The sequence below is a fragment of the Zootoca vivipara genome, chromosome 8, assembly GCF_965207765.1.
Source record: "Zootoca vivipara chromosome 8, rZooViv2.hap1.1, whole genome shotgun sequence".
Lineage (NCBI taxonomy): Eukaryota > Metazoa > Chordata > Lepidosauria > Squamata > Lacertidae > Zootoca > Zootoca vivipara.
In genome coordinates this window covers 4,176,663-4,196,539 of record NC_142591.1, presented here as the reverse complement: position 1 = coordinate 4,196,539, position 19,877 = coordinate 4,176,663, and the positions used below count along the sequence as shown (strand labels likewise).

Here is a 19,877-nt window from a genome sequence, read left to right as displayed (position 1 = left end):
AAAATTGATGGGCACTGCTATTCAAATGGTGTGCATGCACCATATCATGTGTTCAATTATGTGGGGCAGGGCTACTTGGTTTAAGTTGGCAGCCCCTGATGCTTACTTTGGAGTAAATACCACCAAACTTAGTGAACTTCTGAGAGAAGGCAAAATAAGGACAGTGCTTTGCCAGTAATAGTTATCATGAAATAGGGACAATTGGATCTTATGCACAGAACATGGTATTCTGTTTCATAGGCCTAGGGAAGTGAGAGCTGGACCATCAAGAAGGCTGATCGCCGAAGAATTGATGCTTTTGAATTATGGTGCTGGAGGAGACTCTTGAGAGTCCCATGGACTGCAAGAAGATCAAACCTATCCATTCTGAAGGAAATCAGCCCTGAGTGCTCACTGGAAGGACAGATCGTGAAGCTGAGGCTCCAATACTTTGGCCACCTCGTGAGAAGAGAAGACTCCCTGGAAAAGACCCTGATGTTGGGAAAGATGGAGGGCACTAGGAGAAGGGGATGACAGAGGACGAGATGGTTGGACAGTGTTCTTGAAGCTACGAACATGAGTTTGACCAAACTGCGGGAGGCAGTGGAAGACAGGAGTGCCTGGCATGCTATGGTCCATGGGGTCACGAAGAGTCAGAAACGACTAAACAACAACAACAAGGCCTAGGGATTAGTCAGCTGTCTGCTTCCTGGCTTCATCCACCTACAAAATCTGTCATAGGCAAGTGAAGGGTCAAGTAGGAGTTTGGACCTGTTTACAGATTATTGTAATTGTCTCTTCAAGATGGAGAGAAAGGGTCAACTTTTACCTAATGAACCATTTACCAATATGGTAGAGCACTGATAGTCATTGTCATGTGGAGTTTTCAGCGTAAGTGGATCTGACTGAGTTAACATCACAACCTCAAGGGTAGAATGCCTCACTCCCTTGACAGTATCCAGACTCCAGATCAAGGGAAGTCATACTCCTGCTCTATTCTGCCTTGGCCAGATCACACCTGGAGTATTGTGTTCAATTCTGAGCATTATTTAAGGAGGATATTGGCAAGCTGGAACTTGTGCAGAGGAGCGCAAACAAGATGATCAAGGGTCTGGAAACCAAGCCTTATGAGGAACAGTTGAGGGAGTTGAGTATGTTTAGCCTGGAGAAGACAGACGAAATATAGCCTTCTTCAAATATCTAAAGGGCTGTCACATGGAAGATGAAACAAGGTTCTGCTCTGGAGGGTAGGACCTGAACCAATGGATTCAAATAAGAAAGGAGATTCCAACTAAACGCCAGGAAGCGACCCATCACCTCCCTTAACCTGGTTTTGCCAGTCAGTTGAAGCTATTGCTGGTGTGTGGCCGCTGACATCTTCTCATGGGTGAGAGCTGAGTGCAGTGTGGGGGACCAGTGGCAGAAAAACACCCACAGAAGTCGTGTCCCCTACCAGAGGTACTAACCCTCCCCTAGAACCCCATATGCCCCAAACTCATAATGCCATTATACAAATTTACGATGTGACTCCACTTGGGAGTATTGTGCACAGTTCTGGTTGCCTCACCTCAGAAAGAAGGCTGTGGTGCTAAGAGGCAGAGATGGCCACCCAACTGGATGGCTTTAAAAGAGGATTAGATAATTCAGGAAGGACAAGGCTATTCATGGCTGCTAGCCATGAGGACGTGCGTTTTTCCTCCACTGTTGTAGGCAGCATGCTTCTGAAGACCGGTTGCTCAGAATCCCAGGTAGGGAGAGAGCCACTGGCTCAGGTCCTGCTTGCAGGCTTCCCATGGACATCTGGTTGGCTACAGCAAGAACAGAATGCTGGACTAGATGGGCAATTGATGGATCCAGCAGCCTCTTGTGTACACTATGCTGCTGCTACAATAAGCTTCACAGCATTGTGCAGTTAGTAACCCTTTCTGTCACCAAGTGATTCCCCACTTTATTCTCAATTTCAAGTTGTTGGCAACAAGGGGTTGTCCCATACCCCTCTAGCTTCTCATTCTTCATCATGGTTGAGATATTTAAATACCATCTGATATTCAGTGAAGTAGGATTGAAATTTGTATACTGGTTTGCTGTTTTTATTTCATTCTGCAACTCTGTATTACATTTTCTTTTTCTGTTACGTACCTGCTTTTTCTGTTTCTACATGCTTGTGTGGGCAACACTAAGATTCAATAAAAAGTTGGAATGTTAAAAGAAAAGGTATTCAATGGGCAATTATTCAGTGGTTCACCACGAACCCCTTAGCCCTGCTCAAGAGGAAGCAACAAAACAGGCAGGACCTGCAAACATAATTGGGAAATGGGGTTTACTTGAGAGTAAACCTTTAAAATTAATATTGACCACAGGGAAAGATGTTGCTGGATAATACATTGCCATATTGAGTGATATTTGGAACCTCCATCTGATTATAGACAAGCAGTACTTAAGCTGCTGTAAAACAACCCACCTGGGAAATAATGGGAAACTGCAAATTAAAGTTGAGACAGGGTTTTGTGACACCTCCTTTAGCCCATAAATGCATAAAGATGTTTATGTTAAATTTTCTAATTTGGGGGTTTTGCAGTCACTTGGTGCATGAACCCTGACAAAACGTAGATCTCTCTGTGCAGGACAAAAAGCCTCTAGCCCTCTTCAGGTGTTATGGATCCCATGTGAGGACTGACTGTAGTGAAGAGCCTCTTGCATCCGCCGGGACTCTGTACACATATTGGAAACCAGCGTTCTAGACGTTCTCACTTGCATAAGCTCATGGCTAGGCAAGCAGTAACAGCAGCATTCTGAACTACTGTAGTTGCAGCTTCCAAACCATCTTCAAGATAAGTCCCGGTGGCTTAGCTGAAGAAATAGAGAGCAGGGTGTGTCATCCTCAGCATATTGATCACAGCCTCCTCCAAAGCTCCAGATAGACAACCGCTCCCTTAGAAGGCTTACATACAAACTATCATAAGTGATAAAAACTGGTCCAACATTTATCCCTGATAAATAAATGAATGCAGCAGCAATGACCTTTTTAGTATATTTTATTTAACATAACTAGAGAGCCTTTAAAATGAAGCGTACGTTGCACAGGAATGTCAGTAGTTTCATAAATAAATACATCAGTGATGCCTAGGGATTGGGGGAAGGATGCAAACCAGTTCATATTTAAAGCCAAACGATGCATGAACTGAAACAGCTATCCTTTGGAGTTCGCACTTGTCCAAATTTTACAAACACTGTTTATCAAAAGGTATACAATAGGAGAAATTGTGTATAAAAATGTACATACATATTAGTGAAAATAACATATAAAATTATATTAGGAGGGACTGCTTGCAAAAAATGTGTACACTAGTCAAAACTGCATAAAAATGTGTTTGAAAAGAAATTCACACTACTGTAAAATTCTAGTGAATTTTTCCTGAGGATTTTTAAAATGCAAATTTAAGATTAGAAAAATGAGAAACTGTGAGAGATCCTTCCATCCCTAGTGAATCCACACATGCTGACTTTCTAGATGACATGGTAGCAAAGTGGAACAAGGAACATTCCAATACGGTCTGTTCAGCACAGCAACATGCATGTGAGAGGGACGGACAGAAAAATTGCCTATGCGCACACACAACCGCCTTATGCTTTGATTATATCAAATGCTTTCCTTTCTTCTTCCTGTGAGACCCATCACACATCAGCCATATTCTGCAGAGTATCAGAGCTGGCCTTCTTAAGTGCAGGCTGTCTCCTTCCTCTGAGACTGCTCACAGGAAACAGCTTATGGGGTTGTCTGCAAATGAGAAGAGCATTGTGACAGTCTTTGTCTCTCACACAATTATGGCCACTCTTGTTCTGCACCCCAGTTCAAATCAAGGAAGGGCCTTGCTTCTCAACAGGCATACCTGCCAAGTTGCTGTCAAAGAAATAAGAGACTGGGCCGGAAATAGCAGACCGGAAGTAGCGCTGCCGCCATTTTGGAACTGGGCGGAGCATGCTCAGAAGTGACTTTTGATGCTGCTTTGCCCAGTTCCAAAATGGCCACCGCGCCAGAAGTCACACTGCAGCCATTTTGGAACTGGGCAGAGCAGCATCAAAAGTCACTTCTGAGCATGCTCCGCCCAGTTCCAAAATGGCCGCCGCGCCAGAATAAACCGGGAAAAAACAAAAAAAATCCGTTTTTTCAGCTAGGAACAGCTGGGAAAACGGGGATTTCCCAGGGGAAACGGGAGACTTGGCAGCTATGCTCAACAGGACGCATTTCATTCTCTAGGATAGGCATGTCCAAAGGGGCCCTAATCCGGCCTGCCAGTCAGTTTAATCTGGCCCCTGTGGAAGTATATCTCCTGTGGTAAAATCCTAAAAAAAGCTCAACAACTTTGGTCGGCCCTCATGCATGTTCACTTCATCAAATTTGGCCCTGCTCTAGGACAAATAAAGGGGCTACAATTAAAAGCATATTTGAGGAACATTCCTCCCCTCTAAACATTGGGTTTACCTGGACAGAGAGCAGATTTAGCCCTTATCTCACACGTGAAGAAGTGCTGCCATTAAAAAAGAAGAAGAAAAAAGCAGATACTTCCAGATGTGAGCCTCCTAACAGAAGTTCAGACCCAAGTTCTCTCTGTATGGATGTTTGGTGTGTTAGCTTCCATGCATTCCCTCTTTTATAGCCATGGATATTTATTGCTATTCTGCCACTTGCATCCACAGCGCTGGGCAGAGACTGATGGAATGTATTTGGAGAGAGTTTTTTTTCATCCCTCTTTCCCTTGCCCTCCACAGCCTTTTCTGTTCTGGGCATGTGTACAGGTATTTCTCATACCCTCCAACATTTCTCCAAGGAAAATTGGGACATCCTATTCTTATTATCCCTTAAGCGTTCCCTCTTAGCATTTATTCTGTGATTTGGCAAATATTTCCCGCGGGCCCTAACTCCTAAAGGAGGCCCATCCTTACATATCACACATGGTCATCTTTTGCCTTGTCCACTGGTGAGTCTCAGGCTGTTCAGTTCACAGAGATGTTGATTTCTGGTCCTTTTTCTTGGTACATAAGTTCAGACTAAAAAGAAACAAAGGTCAGGGCGTTAATAAAGTGACAGACAACGTAGCGCACACACATGGTTTCGGTTTTCCCTGCCTCGGAATAGCCACTTCCAAAGGGTGAAGTGACAGGAGAGAGAATGGGTGAAGGGAGACCCAGCTGCAGAGTGGCACCCCCCAGACCTTTCTACCCCAAGCCCCGCATTATTCCCAGCAGGAAGCTTCTAATCTAGGTCCATGGAAAGGGATGCCAACTCTTCTCCTGAGAAATGTGATTTGCAAAAACCTGTCAGAAATATCAGCTTCATGGCCTTAGATGGCTAAACTGCAAGGAAAGCTAGCCTGCAAACTCAAAACATTCCTGTGGATTGCTGACTAATGCCAGGGAGGTGGACTTTAAAGCTCACTTTCTTGCTGCCAAGTTGGCAGCAATAAGAACACAGATGGTGGGACCATTGGAGACTCTCTTTGAATGGATGTGGAGGACTAGTTCCTACAGGTATACACATAGCATAGATCTGACAGGTGTCTTTCTGTGACAACCAACAAATAACTTCAGTTTTATGCCCACCAATACCAAAGCGCAGAGTCAGGCAGTCTGACACTTCTCAAAACCGAAGCATCAACATATTTGATTGACTTGTTCCGTTCTTTGAAGTGGTCTGAAGGAGTATTTCCCCTCTTTATAAATGGACTTAATAATGAAAAAGAGACTGGTACTCACGAAGAGCTCTGAACCAGCCACACGGTGGTTTCATCAGCCCCTTACGGCACATAAGATGGTTACATTGGTTTATTTCCTTCCTTTCTTCATCACATTGGCATGTTGAGATTGGGGCCGGGTGGGGGTGGGGAGTGTGTAATTTCCAGCCAGTTCAGCCCCATCCCCAACCTCCTCTACCCCCATAATTTTAGTGCTGCTTGCTTACATCCTCATTGTCACTCTCATCCTGATCTTGCTTCCTCTTCAGCTCTTCTTCTTCTTCTTTCCTGTCCTTTTCTGGCATGATGTCATCCAGCCAAGCCAGGTGATGTAAGGAGAAGATGTACTCCATTGCCTTCCGTATACCCACTAGAGCCAGCAGCTAGAAGACCAGAACACAAAGTTAGTTTTCTTATGATTATTAATAACACACATAGCACTATCAATACATGTGGAACATTGCAGAGTAATCGAAGCAACAGGATAGGTCCCTGCCCACAAGGAGCATGCAATATCTATTTTGACAATTGGAGAGACAACAAAAAGAGAAATGGGGGTGAGGAAAGAAAGAAAGAAAGAAAGAAAGAAAGAAAGAAAGAAAGAAAGAAAGAAAGAAAGAAAGGAAGGAAAGAAAGAAAGCCATGTGAACAAGCACAGTTATGCATATTTAGGTTTTATTTGGCTGCATCATGTAAAGGGGCCAGAGCTTGAGAAAAAACTGGAAGAAGAAAGGAAACACCATGCTGGTGTCTTGATGGGGAATGCAAGGCATGAGGGGGGCATCTAGGAAGAATAGCAGGGTCACCCAAGAGAGCAGGAGACCTTTGGGTGGCTGAGCCTGTGGATGTTGGAGGAGAAAAGGCGACACCAGGGAGATAACAGGAAACGAGGGCAAAAACCTAGAGCTTGAAAACCTCAACAAAGCAAGAATAAGGAGTTTGTGCTAGATATGAAAAGGATTAGAAGCTGAAATAGGGATCTGAGGGAGGGAATCACATGATCAGAGCAATGAGAGAGAGAAATTACCCTGGCAGTAGAGTTTTGGATCTCAGTGAGAGGGCAGAATGTCATTAGTCAAAGATGGTTGCATTAGTCAAAGCAGGAGATAACTAGATCACAAACCAGTTTTGCTGACAGGGCAGAGAACATTTTGCAATGCTGTATAGTGAGAAATAGCCTGGCTTGGCAACAGACTGGATATATGGAGAAAGGAAGAGGGAGGAACCAAAGATAAAGCCAAGATGTCATTCCTGGTCAACAGGTTGGGTAGCAACACAGAGAATGGTGCTGGGGCTCAAGAGTTTGTGGTACTTTCCGTGGTACTTTTAGGCAGAAGTGGGCTTATCCTGAAATATAAAGCCACTAAGGTCTCTCCCCCCCCCCCGCGCCCCCGCTGCTTTTGTGCCTTAAAAAATGCCACTTTCTAGGGATGGTGAAGAAATGCAATTCAGTTAACATTTAAAACCAAATTTGTGACATTCACATTTACCAAATCAATGCATGGACTGAGGGTTCATCCACACTTGTGCTGCTTTCCTCCTTACCGCTGAATCAGGGCAAATGGCAGTCAAGTTTTTTGCAGATTGACATTTGCTGGGTCAAGCGGAAGTGCGAACGAGGCCTGACACACAACCACCCTTCAAAAGTCACATTTCTCTGAATTTCACAATGCACTTCTCTAGCCAAACAATGTTGACAAAAACACATAGATGAGGGGAGGGGGAGTGCATAAAAATGAACATATTGTTGAAAATAGCATCCAAAAATGCAGCGTGTCGGGAGAAATTGCCTGCAAAAATGTGTATGCAAGACAAAACCATGTTAAATGTGTTTATAAGGAGAATGTGCACTAAAATGTTGAAGAATTTTCAGGAGGATTTCTTAAAACAGAACACACATTGCTGGAGAAATGTGGAGAACTCAATTTATAGCTGGAAAAATGAGACGTGGAGAGCACTGAAGTTGAAAGACCCTTTCATCCCTAGTTGCTGCTTGAAGGAATGACTTGACTGCCCCATTTTTCTCTGAAATTTGGTAGAGAATGCTCCTGGAAATGGCATTACGGCTTGGCATCATTCCCATGGACATTCTGCCCCAAATGTTAAGGGAATGCCACTGGCTATTAATGGGGACCCAGGTGGCGCTGTGGTTAAACCACTGAGCCTAGGGCTTGCTGATCAGAAGGTCGGCGGTTCGAATCCCTGTGACAGGGTGAGCCCCCGTTGCTTGGTCCCAGCTCCTGCCAACCTAGCAGTTCGAAAGCACACCAAAGTGCAAGTAGATAAATAGGAACCGCTATAGCGGGAAGGTAAACGGCGTTTCCATGTGCTGCTCTGGTTTGCCAGAAGCGGCTTTGTCATGCTGGCCACATGACCTGGAAGCTATACGCCGGCTCCCTCGGCCAATAATGCGAGATGAGCGCGCAACCCCAGAGTCGGTCACGACTGGACCTAATGGTCAGGGGTCCCTTTACCTTTACCTTTACTGGCTATTAAGGGCAGCCAAGTGTTTTTTTCTTATTAAAAAGCAAAACACAAATGTAGCCACCATACGACAGCTATCAAGGCCTATTGAAGCTCCAATAATGAAATATTTACTTTAATAAATACCAATATAAATTATTTGTGGAAGTAGAATACTGACATGGGTTATAAAATAGTCAAAGACTATTTGGTAAATATTCAGCAAATAGTCTTACATCAGCATTTGTAAGGGAGAATTTTTAAGAGATCTTTTTGGGCAAATGCATTTTCTCTCTAGTCAGGTGTCATCAGGAGGAATTGAGGACTAGAAAGTCCTGGAGTGGGAAGGTAAAATTCACACTGTGCTAGAGTGGATAATAAAGCAGTTCAATATATAGCAAAAGCCAGGAGAGGAAGTAGTTGGGCAAAGTCTCTCACTGAATCCACAGGTGGAGCAACCAGAAGAAACTCATCCCTGCCCTAAAGACTCTTACCATTAATGGGAAGATAATGGCAGCTGCCGTCGATTTAATGATCCACAAAACAGCCAGGCAGAGCACTTGGATGAAGGTGAAGAGATGCACTTGGCGTAGAGGAACATGACGGAGGTAAATGAAGTCCGGCTGGTGTTTGGCAGGCATGAGCAAGAGCTGGAGTCTGTCTGTGAGCTGAGAGTAGAGGGAAGCAAGAGACATAATGTGGAGAACCTTTCGGCAGGCACCAAATACTCCTTAAGGGTATACTCACTGAAAATGTTAATTTTACTAAAGTAGGCATAGTGTATTGGTTAAGAATGAGCTGGGAAGCACTCGGTTCAGATCCTAACAGCCATAAAGTGGTACCTTGGCGTACGAAGGCGATCCGTTCCATGGCGCTCTACGGAAGCCGAAGCGTCCATTTTGTGCATGCGCAAAGCGCGATTTCGCCCTTTGCGCGTGCGCAGAACGCGCACAGGGCGAAAATACTTCTGGGTTAGTGGACTTCGGAAGTCGAAACCTTCAGAAGTCGAGGCATTCGTAAGTCGAGGTACCACTGTATTTAGTAGTATCATTAGGCAAGCCACAGATAGCTTAGTGTCAACCCTTATATCTGATCTTTGGGGATGATACTAGCCTACCTTACAAGGTTGTTGTAAGAATCACTGAGATAATATATGTGAATCATTGTAAATTATATTATTCTATTCTGCCAGCAGCCCCTGGATTAGAGGCACTCTTATGGGGATTCCTATGGGTGACGACAAAGATAACGCAAGAATAAAGCTGAGAGCAGATCCCTCAGCTGCATCACAAGCCCAGCTTCCTCCCAGGTTCACAGTTAAAATGACAGATCTCTCTTCCAGGGAATGAAATGCTGGCGAAGCCATTGGTCATTCCCTGCCCCTTATGCTTCAGATGGGCTACAGCCCCCCCCCCTTTTAAGAAAGCACTGCATATATGCTTCACCACCACCTAATTAATGATAAAATGTGTTTTTAAAAAACCATACAATGGAAACCACATGTTTCCACAATGCAGTATTCCCAGACCATGCTCCTTTTAACACTAAAATATTGTATATAGGTGCAGACATTCATATGCATACATACATACATACATACATACATATGTGTGTGTACTTACATATGTGTGTGTACATACACACAATTCTAACATGACTCTTTCCCTCCCCCAAAGATATATAAACAAACTGCCTTTGGGGAAACTTGGAGGAGCTTTTAGAAAGGCTGCCCGCCACCCCCTCCCTTCCTCAGGACTCCTCGTTGCTCCCCCAGGCTGCTACGTTAAGAAGTTATCAAGCCTATTTTATAGGTTTATAGGGAGGAGGAGCAAACCCTCCTTCATTTTTCTCTCTCATCTTCAGTCACAAAATAAGAAATGGCAACACAAGTAAAAATTTAAATACTTTATTTCATTTACACTCCTAAGAGGTTTTTTCTTTGGGGGGGGGGGGAGTATGTACTGCATAAGCTCATCAAGGTCTCAGTGAACACAGCAGTTTGGGGAACCCTGTTCTGGCCAGACACAGCTCACATTGACACCGCCTTCCATCTTGCGCAGTCTTCAATAGCTGCACTACTGAAGGAGCTAGAAATCAGCCACAGCACCTCCTTCCCCACAATCCAAAAAGGCTTCCCCTACTGTTTTGCACTCACCTGAATGCTGCTGAGTGCAGACACACCCATGTAGAGGAAGATGCCATACAGCACAGGCATTGGGATAAACTGAGGGGAAATCAAATCCAAAATATAAGCATGACTACGCAAAGACTGGATTCTAGAAAACATTACCTGTCCATGAGGCCTTAAGAATGATTAGATGCAAAGAAGGGCAGAACTCCCGAACTTCTAATAATTGTATATTACAGGCAATTTTGGCAGTCTTGCCGATTTAGAGTCTGCAGCAACTGTAAAAGTACTTGACAGCAGGCGAGTTTAATGTTTTGTAATCAAACCAAGTATCTAACCAGAGAATGGCTCCTGCCCACCTAGCAGTTCGAAAGCACGTCAAGTGCAAGTAGATAAATAGGTACCGCTCCAGCGGGAAGGTAAACAGCGTTTTCGTGCGCTGCTCTGGTTCGCCAGAAGTGGCTTTGTCATGCTGGCCACATGACCCAGAAGCTGTACGCCGGCTCCCTTGGCCAGTAAAGCGAGATGAGCGCCGCAACCCCAGAGTCGTCCACGACTGGACCTAATGGTCAGGGGTCCCTTTACCAGAGAAGCGAGAAGCGAAGGGCTTGTGAATGTACAAACAATTAAAGGCTTTTCTTACCTTGAGTACAGGTGCCAAAAACACAGACAATCCTGTAAGGATGAAGACCACCAGACCTGTCACCCTTTGCTCCCTGCAAGGAAAAGCACTTTATATTTCAACCATCTTCAGAGGCAGCCCCACATATAACTTGCTGCAGTAATCTGACCTAGAGGTCGCCAGAGCATAGACAACAGAAGATAGGCCATCTGTGTCCAGAGAGGGGCGCAGCTGGGCCACCAGCCAATGCAGATGGAAAAGCACCAGGTCTTAAGGTCATCGGGCGCCCTGGTGCAGGGATCCCTCAGGCGCCCCCCCACTCTTAAAAAAAAGGAAAACTCTTACCTGGCGTGCCAGGCGGCAGGAACATCACAGCGGCCCCCCACCTCACGGCAGGGCCGCGCGGTGCCGGAGGCTGCCTGCCTGTCCGATGCTGCCGGATTGAGTGGGGGAGGGGCGCCGCTGCTCCGCGCGGCCTTCCTCCCTTCTTCCAGCAGAGCGGGGTGCCTGGGCGGGCCGGGCCACGCCGGGTTCCTTCCCGCCAACAGGGCGCTATGTTTCATTGGTAGAGGTGCTGCCATGTGGCGTCACCTCTACCAATGAAACACAGCACCGGGGTGAGGGATGAACCTGGCGCTGCAGAGCGGAACAGGGTCCTAGTGCCCCTGTTCCGCTCGCTTCCCTCCCTGGTCTTGCGGCGCGGCTGGTGGAGGGAAAAGGGAGGCCGCCACGAAGCTCCCACACTTGCTGGGGCGCCCCTCAGCGCCCCCTGATCGCCCAGGCGCCGTGGTGCATTGCGCCACTAGAGTCAATGGGCGAGCCGGGCCTGAAAAGCACTCTGCGCTACCAAGACCCCCTGAGCCTCAAGCGACAGCTGTGGAATAAGGACGCATAATGCACCATACCTGATTCCAAGGAACTTCGGCTGCTCCCCTGGAGCGCAAGTGGTGCTCTCCTTCTTAAGGCTGTCCATGTGGGCCAAAGAAATGACTGTGGCCGACACATACCAGGGCAAACCCAGCACGGAGGTGAAGATCATCAGCAGGGAAACGCAGAAGAAATCCAGGTGAAATCCTGCCCCTTTCTGCAACAAACAGGACAGCCATGTTAGTAACTGGAAACTCAGGCTGAAGAATACACAGTGAAGCCTTGCATCTTATTTCCCACTTTAGGTGTCTTGATTTCTTGCAGCAAATACAATTCCCCTCGCAGCAGCAGCAGCAGCAGCCTTGGAAGTCAGAGAAGCAGAGGGCCAAAACAGAGTTGGAGGGCTTAACACACACCCTAAGTGGCCTGGTGGATTCTGGGAATTATATGTTCTTGTCTGAAAGTGTCCAATTCATGGCAACTGTCCACTACCACTCATGCCTCAGCACCTTATCAGGATTGGGCTCCTATACAGTGGTACCTCTACTTACGAATGTTTCTACTTACGAATGGAGCTCCGTCCGCCATCTTGGATGCAGTTTAGATAGGATTTTTTCTACTTACGAATTTTTAGATAGGGTTGCTTCTACTTACGATTTTTTTCTCCCAATGCATTCCTATGGGATTCGACTTACAATTTTTTCGACTTACAAATGTGCATTCGGAACGCATTACATTTGTAAGTAGAGGTACCAATGTACACCAAACGCTATTTAGAACAACAGGAAGTATCTTTTGAGTGTATTGTCAGCCGTCTAGAAAATCCTTTATAGCACAAAGGTGGCTTTGTTTGTTACCCATTTACTCCATGACAGCTACTTGCATGATTCAGCATACCAGGCGGGATCATAAGCAGTTGGAGGAGTCAGGATGAGGAGAAGTTCAATTCAGTTTGTACTTCTATCCTAATCTAACAAATTCACAGTCTCTGAAACAGTATGCAAACTGAAACACAGCTATCCTTCAAAATTCACATAGCCGAATTTTGCGATATTTCCCCCCCCCAACCAATCTTTTACAAAAATGCATAGATTAGGCAAAAGTGCGCATAAAAATGAAGATATTAGTGAAAGTAACATACAAAACTGCATTATATTAAGGAGAAATTGCTTGCAAAAAATGAACAATTAGTCAAAACTACATAAATAGATGTGTTTTTAAAGAAAAAACAATGAACTTTTTTTTAAAAAAATTAACACGCGGAGAACTGAATATACAACTGGAAAAATTATGAACCAAGAGGACTGAAATGAACCAAGAGATCCTGCCGTTGCTAGTTAGTAGCCTGCCCACTTAACCTCACTGAAGATCCCATCTCTTTCTGAACATCATCTTCCCCTACCCCAGGTTTCACAAGTTAGAGGCACTTTACTTTGTGGAATGAATAAAAAAAACTAAAAGGTGCTTGTGTCGTGTCTAGGTGACCATGGAAGGAGATTGCAGCTGTTCCCTAACAACCTCAAGCCAACCTTGCAGTGTTATTATTGTTATTCTTTATTACATTCATATACCGCCCTATAGCCACAGGTATAGGACTACACAAGCCAGGATGCCCTTTTTATATTTTACCCTAGCAGGGCCGTCTTAAGCATGCCTGGCGCCGTGGTGCGACGGATCCCTCTGGCGCCCCCCCGCCCCGCCCCGTTTCCCAGTGCGGTGGGTGCAGTGCGCAGCACGGCTGCCGCCTGGAGGGCCGGCGCCCTGCGCCACCCAGCCTGACCCGCGCGCCTCCGGAGAGAGGCCTGAAGCCGCTGAACAGCTGAGAGGCACGCCTGGGGCTGCATCCGGCGCGCCTCTCAGCGGGCGCAGCGGCGCCTCTGGTGGCCTGGCGCCCCGCGCCACCGGACCCGGGCCTAGAGACAGCCCTGTACCCTAGGAGGGCAACACAGGAAGCTGCCATACATGGAATCAGATCATTGATGCACCTTTTCAGTAGTGTCTACATTGACTCTCAAGGGTTTTAGGCTGGGGTCTATTCCAGTCCTATCTGGCACTGTCAGGGATTGAGGTTCCAGGATCTTCTGCATGCAAAGCCTATTTTCTACCACTGACTTACAGCCTCTTCTCTTGGCCATCTTGAACAACCAGCTTTTAGAATGATGGGTCATAGAATCGTAGAGTTGGAAGGGATCCAAGGGTCATCTAGTCCACCCCCTGCAATGCAGGAATCTCAGCTAAATTTGATAAATAAAATAAAACCAATAAACAAACAAATCGCGACTATGAGAACAGAGCAAATGGCTGGATCAAAAGACTGCTTTCTGTCTCTTGTGGTAAAAATGTATGTTGGACACACATACGTTTTGGAATCTTTGTTATATCTGCCAATGTAAAGGACCTAAGGGTCAGACAATCAGCAGCAGGCTCAGCCATCCATCTTCCATTTGGGGTGCAAGTTCTGTCACATCTAATGCAAACCCCAGCAGTTGGGTATATACTACAACCTTAGTCTATATAGTACTATTCATAGACCCCTGAGCAACTTTCCCTTGAGCATAATCCCTCTCCCTTGATCAAACCCAGGATCAAAACTAGGGGGGGGGGGCAAGCCATGGTCGATTAGGGGCGGGGCCACAAAGTGGGAATGTGGGCAGGGCTACAGGACCAGCGGGCCCGACGACTCTGTGGCGGCGGCTGCAGCCGCTAAATGAACCCCCTAAACTCTCTCACACGAAATCCCCCTGCTCTGAAGCAGGGCCGTCTCTAGGCCCGGGTCCGGTGGCACAGGGCGCCAGGCCACCAGGGGCGCTGCTGTGCCCGCTGAGAGGGCCGGCGGAGGCCGCCCAGGCGCGCCTCTCAGCTGTTCATCGGCTTCAGGCTGCTTTCCGGAGGCGTGCAGGCCTGGGGCTGCCTCCGCTGCGTGCAGGGGCATCGCAACAGGGGGCGGGCTGCACCCCCTGGCCCAGGGCCGGCCCTACGGCCAGGCTGGGTTGCGCAGGGCTTCGGCCCTCCAGGCGGCAGCCACGCAGTGAGCTGCGCCCGCCGTACCGGGAAACGGGGCGGGGTAGGGGCACCAGAGGGATCCGTCACACCACGGTGCCAGGGCGCCAGGTATGCTTAAGATGGCCCTGCTCTGAAAACACCGCTCCCATCCATTTACGGCTAGCCATCCCCCTGAAAAACCCCTTTGGGCCCCGCTTTCCCTCCTCCAGGTCCCCCCGAAGCCTTGCCAGTTCCCACCCTATATATCTGGGATGGGGAAGGAGCTCAGAGGTCTGCTAGTCCTGGGGGGCCATCCCCCCGTGGCCTGGGAGGATACTGGGGACCCCCCGCCAAGCTGAGACCCTCAAAGAAGAAGAAGAAGCTGCCACCGCCGCCTCCCCATCGCAAGGGAGCAAAAGATGGGAAAGGTGGGGTGGCGCAGCGCAGGCGAGCGAGCCCCCCCCAGCTGCGACCCTACGGCGGCGGCTCCCCCGCCCTCAACGCCCCTCTCTCGGCAGGGGCAGCAAGGGAGAACGGCTGGGGGGGCGCATTGCAAAGAAGGAAGCAGCAGCCAATGCCCGGAGAGGGCAATGCACGCAGGGGGAGCGGAGAGCTGTGCCGCCGCCCAAGGCAGCGCCTTTCCTATTGCCGGGGGTGGGGGGTGGCGAGGAAGGGTCACACCGCTGGGCTACTCCTGCCACCGGCAATCCGGCGCAAACGCCCCCACGCAGCTTCCTTGCAGCAGCCACGACCACTGCCTTCGGGCGCCACCCCCCCACTCCTCCTTTGCGGGCTTCTGCCTGCTGAGGCTGAACTGGCTCCTGTCGGTGCACTTCCTCTCCCAGCCCAGGAGGATTCTCAGTAGCAACTCCTAACTCAGGGGGGGTAGGGGGTGCGGAGGGGGGAAGGGGGCAATTCCCAGCCCGCGGCACCGATGATCGCAGTGCAGCCTACTTGGAGGCAGAGCGCAGCAGCGGCTGCAACCAATGCAGGGAGCCGCATCTCCTTCGCTTGCCAGCCCAGCAGAACTCTTAGGCAGGAGAAGTTGCAGCCCAGCAGGGCTTTCCATTGGGAGGCGTGAAGGCTTTATTGGGCGGGAATTGGTGCAAATGTAGGCAGGACGGGCACCAGCAGCGGGCACCAGCAGCGTTTCCTCCCCCTCTCCCCTCCCGTGTCAACAAGCGACGCGCCTGCACAGGGTATTTGCTTCCCTAGTCGGGCCCGCAGTTTGGTCTTCTAGGGGGGGCAGCTGCACCCCCCTGCCCCATGCTGGGTACACCCATGCCCTTGATGGCTTGTTTTAAGCAAACCAACCAACTGTCTCACTGAGCACAGAATGTGAGGTTTAGAAAAGCATTTCCTACATATCTGTGGATGTTTCTACCGGTAGGTGGCTGTTTCTCCAAGAAAAGAGAATTAAGCTGAACAAGAAGTGTTTCGTTGGCCTTCCAGGCTCATCCTATTTGTCCATTTGGTCTAGCCATGATGGGCGCAGGGTCTGGCTCAGGCCCCGTGTGGCTTGGGATTCCGTGTGTGCTGATTCATTGAACCCTAACACTTAGCTCCCTCTGGACGAGCTTCTGCCACGTCAAGAAACTGGCAGTAAACAAAGCAAAACACAGGTGCACGCACAGCCAAAGTCTGAGCCAGCTAAACTCCAGCAAGAGCGAGAGGCCACAAAGCAGAGAAATGCCAGGCACTCCCTCAGACAACCCAACCAGAGGAACCAGTTCCTGCTCACACAGAGGAGTGTGGATAGAACTGCAGCACATTAGCCCAGCAGGGAATGCTGTGGGAAGAGTGGCTGCTAAATGCTCTACTCCACAGAAGGGTGAGACTGATGGTGCACACCTGGAAACACAACTAGACTGTTCTTTTTTTGCAATGTAGATCGAATCTGGTGTGTGTGTGTGCTGTATTTCATTAAAAAAAATATTGGACAGATACAGGATTGGTATGGATTGTGGCTGACGTAATGTGTGCACGGCTTCCCAAACCAATGGAGGGAGACCACTGGATACAGAATAAATGGGAGTGTGTACACAAGCTGTGTCTCTTTATTAACATATGCCGGTGTGGAAAGAACTCTGCCCCCACTCCCAATGCTTCAGGAGTGGGTAGGTAGCATTTCTAAGGGAGATACAACAGGCAACTTGCGCCTGGGCTTTGCACTTGACCATTTGCCTATCTTCAGGTTTTGAAAGACAATGGCCAGGCTCTTCCCAATAACTGAAGGGCCTCTCAGTTTTGTCTGTAACTTTGCATAAGCAAGAATCATAGAATCATAGAGTTGGAAGAGACCACAAGGGCCATCCAGTCCAACCCCCTGCCAAGCAGGAAACACCATCAAAGCATTCCTGACAGATGGCTGTCAAGCCTCCGCTTAAAGACCTCCAAAGAAGGAGACTCCACCACACTCCTTGGCAGCAAATTCCTCTGTCGAACAGCTCTTACTGTCAGGAAGTTCTTCCTAATGTTTAGGTGGAATCTACTTTCTTGTAGCTTGAATCCATTGCTCCGTGTCCGCTTCTCTGGAGCAGCAGAAAACAACCTTTCTCCCTCTTCTATATGACATCCTTTTATATATTTGAACATGGCTATCGTATCACCCCTTAACCTTCTCTTCTCCAGGCTAAACATACCCAGCTCCCTAAGCCGTTCCTCATAAGGCATTGTTTCCAGGCCTTTGACCATTTTGGTTGCCCTCCTCTGGACACGTTCCAGCTTGTCAGTATCCTTCTTGAACTGTGGTGCCCAGAACTGGACACAGTACTCCAGGTGAGGTCTGACCAGAGCAGAATACAGTGGTACTATTACTTCCCTTGATCTAGATGCTATACTCCTATTGATGCAGCCCAGAATTGCATTGGCTTTTTTTAAGCTGCTGCATCACACTGTTGACCCATGTCAAGTTTGTGGTCTACCAAGACTCCTAGATCCTGTCCGCATGTACTGCTCTCAGTCCAGCAAGAGGCTCAGCATAATCTGGGGTCTAGCACAGAATTCAGATTTCTGGTTTTTTTTTAAAGAACATTTTAAAGCTTTGTGGCTTTAAAAGATATATGGATATTTTCAAAGGCCTGAAGGTATTGCCTTCTCCACAAGCATGAAATACTAGCTTCAGAATAAGGCATGCAAAAGAGGAAATTACATCAATCACTAGTAAACTTGAGTCATTATATAGGCACAGGAGTACTAATGAACATACATAAAATATAAGGTGGACTAAAGGTCGAATAATAGCATGGATAATGAAAGATGGTAGCATGTTTTCAGGTACAGATAAGCCAGATAAGACAAACCACATTCCAACATTACAAAGCCTGAATATTATAATTACTAATAAAATAAAATGCAGCAGAGAGATGAACATGTTAGTCTCCGATGCCAAAATCTAAAAAAGCTCTACAGTGGTAATAAAAAGTTCCTGGAGGGAACTTTAGCATGAACTTTAGCATGACCCCAGATAGTCATGAGTGATACTTCATAATACTAATTTGTATTATGAAGCATCAATTAAAGTATACAATAAAAGAGGTAGGAGGTTATCAAGAGAAATAATAACTGAAATGGGGAAGAAAGAACCCTTTAAATGGTGAGGAGGGGGGGAACTTTGCATGCTCTCCACTTCCAATGATTTATATAATTTAGCAGAAGTTTTCACAAGGAAATTATAGGAGCAAACCTTTGCTTTAAAAAGAAGAGTTAAGCAATTTTAATGCACCAAAAAGCACGGAAAGTACAAGATTGTTAGTAATGACAGTCCACCTTGTGACTGTGGGGTGGCTGATAGGTGTAGGGTGAGGGAAATATATTGCTGCATCCAGCACTCAGAACTAGGAGATGGGCAGCAGACAGCAATCTCTGTCTGTCTCCTCCGTTTCTTCCATTTTTTAAAACTGACGTCAGGCCAGAAGGATGGGAAGCCTGGCCAATGCTGCGGCTGCAGCAGCTAGAACTGACGCATTGCAACCTCTGAGGTGAGTCACAGGGACAGATTTGCTTTGAAGTAGATGTTCAATGGCTGTTTGGTTCTTTGGAAAAATCTAAGAGAGAACCCCAGCCCAGCACTGACCTGAAGCTTATACTCCTTGCGGTTGAGAATGACAGCTGTTATTTGCTGGTCCATGAAGATGAGGATAATGACCAAAATGGCAGGCACTGACGATGCCAAGCATATCCACCAGGAGTTTGCGCCAAACGGAAACACAACCCAGCCTCTCTCAGGGTTTGTAGGCTGTAGAGAAAAGGTTGATTGGGAAATGTTAGTAGGGCCCAGGCTGGATCCAGAGCAGGCAGCAAGAATTTCAGCCACAGATTTGTTGAGCTGCCTCCTCAGGCAAGGAAGCTCTCTGTGGCTCCACTCCCATCTGACCACACAGGCTTCTCACAGAGGGTGGCTTTCCAGCTGATTAAATTACAGAGGGCTTGTTTTCATTACATCTTGATAGTGTTTTACAGGTCCTGTGATTAGAGTTACATGACTTTTTAAAAAGAAAAAAAGCACCACCACTGTTTGATAAATGCACTCATCTTCCATATATTCCAAATAAGAATTAAATAAAACATTGGGCCTTGCTCTAGACTGAAGTCGAGAGCAGTGATTCCCAAAGCGGGTGGTCTTGCCCTTTGTGGGGCGGTGGGATTACCTAAGTGGGTGCTAAGAGGCAAGGGGGTGCTGGAGATGTAAATAACTACATCTGGATTTGCTGGATCAAGTTCTTCCATTCTGTTGAATTAGGACTCAGCTCCGTTGGCAAAGAAAAACTGCTTTATATGTGCTGGATATGCATTATAACACTGTGGCACCAGATGGCGCTGTGGAGCTCCATTTTTGCCAACCCGATTTTTCACACAAAGTTTACAACGCATTTAACTGAGATGCTTCTTTGATGTGTCTAGATCCAGCCTTAATTAAACTAAATAGTTTTAACTGGATGTTCAATAAATGTGTAATTTATTGTTACTGTTTGAATTTTATTGTTATTATCTTCCTTAAGGTGTTGTGTCAACCACTACTGTATTTCGAATAATGCTTTCTATAAGGTGGAGCTTATGGGGATGAGCTTATGCAACAAAGGGGCAAGTGGACCCAAAAGTACGG

At 47.2% G+C, this 19,877-nt stretch overlaps 1 protein-coding gene across 2 annotated transcripts in view; it reads right to left on the bottom strand.

The window, feature by feature from the left end:
* Positions 1 to 2,996: 2,996 nt before the first annotated feature.
* SLC4A9 (solute carrier family 4 member 9) overlaps positions 2,997 to 19,877 on the bottom strand; it is a 48,077-nt gene continuing 31,196 nt past the window's right edge. The window contains exons 15-23 of one of the 2 annotated variants that reach the window (XM_088675982.1): positions 18,849 to 19,010; positions 11,830 to 12,008; positions 10,946 to 11,018; positions 10,330 to 10,398; positions 8,669 to 8,842; positions 5,939 to 6,094; positions 4,924 to 5,028; positions 4,463 to 4,508; positions 3,630 to 3,757 (exon numbers count right to left, since the gene is read on the bottom strand). In XM_088675982.1, coding sequence (XP_088532108.1) covers positions 4,975 to 5,028; positions 5,939 to 6,094; positions 8,669 to 8,842; positions 10,330 to 10,398; positions 10,946 to 11,018; positions 11,830 to 12,008; positions 18,849 to 19,010 — 867 coding nt within the window. In that variant the 3' untranslated portion in view covers positions 3,630 to 3,757; positions 4,463 to 4,508; positions 4,924 to 4,974. Of the gene's footprint in view, positions 3,758 to 4,462; positions 4,509 to 4,923; positions 5,029 to 5,938; positions 6,095 to 8,668; positions 8,843 to 10,329; positions 10,399 to 10,945; positions 11,019 to 11,829; positions 12,009 to 18,848; positions 19,011 to 19,877 lie in introns of both variants that reach the window. The other variant, XM_088675981.1, reaches the window with a different exon arrangement.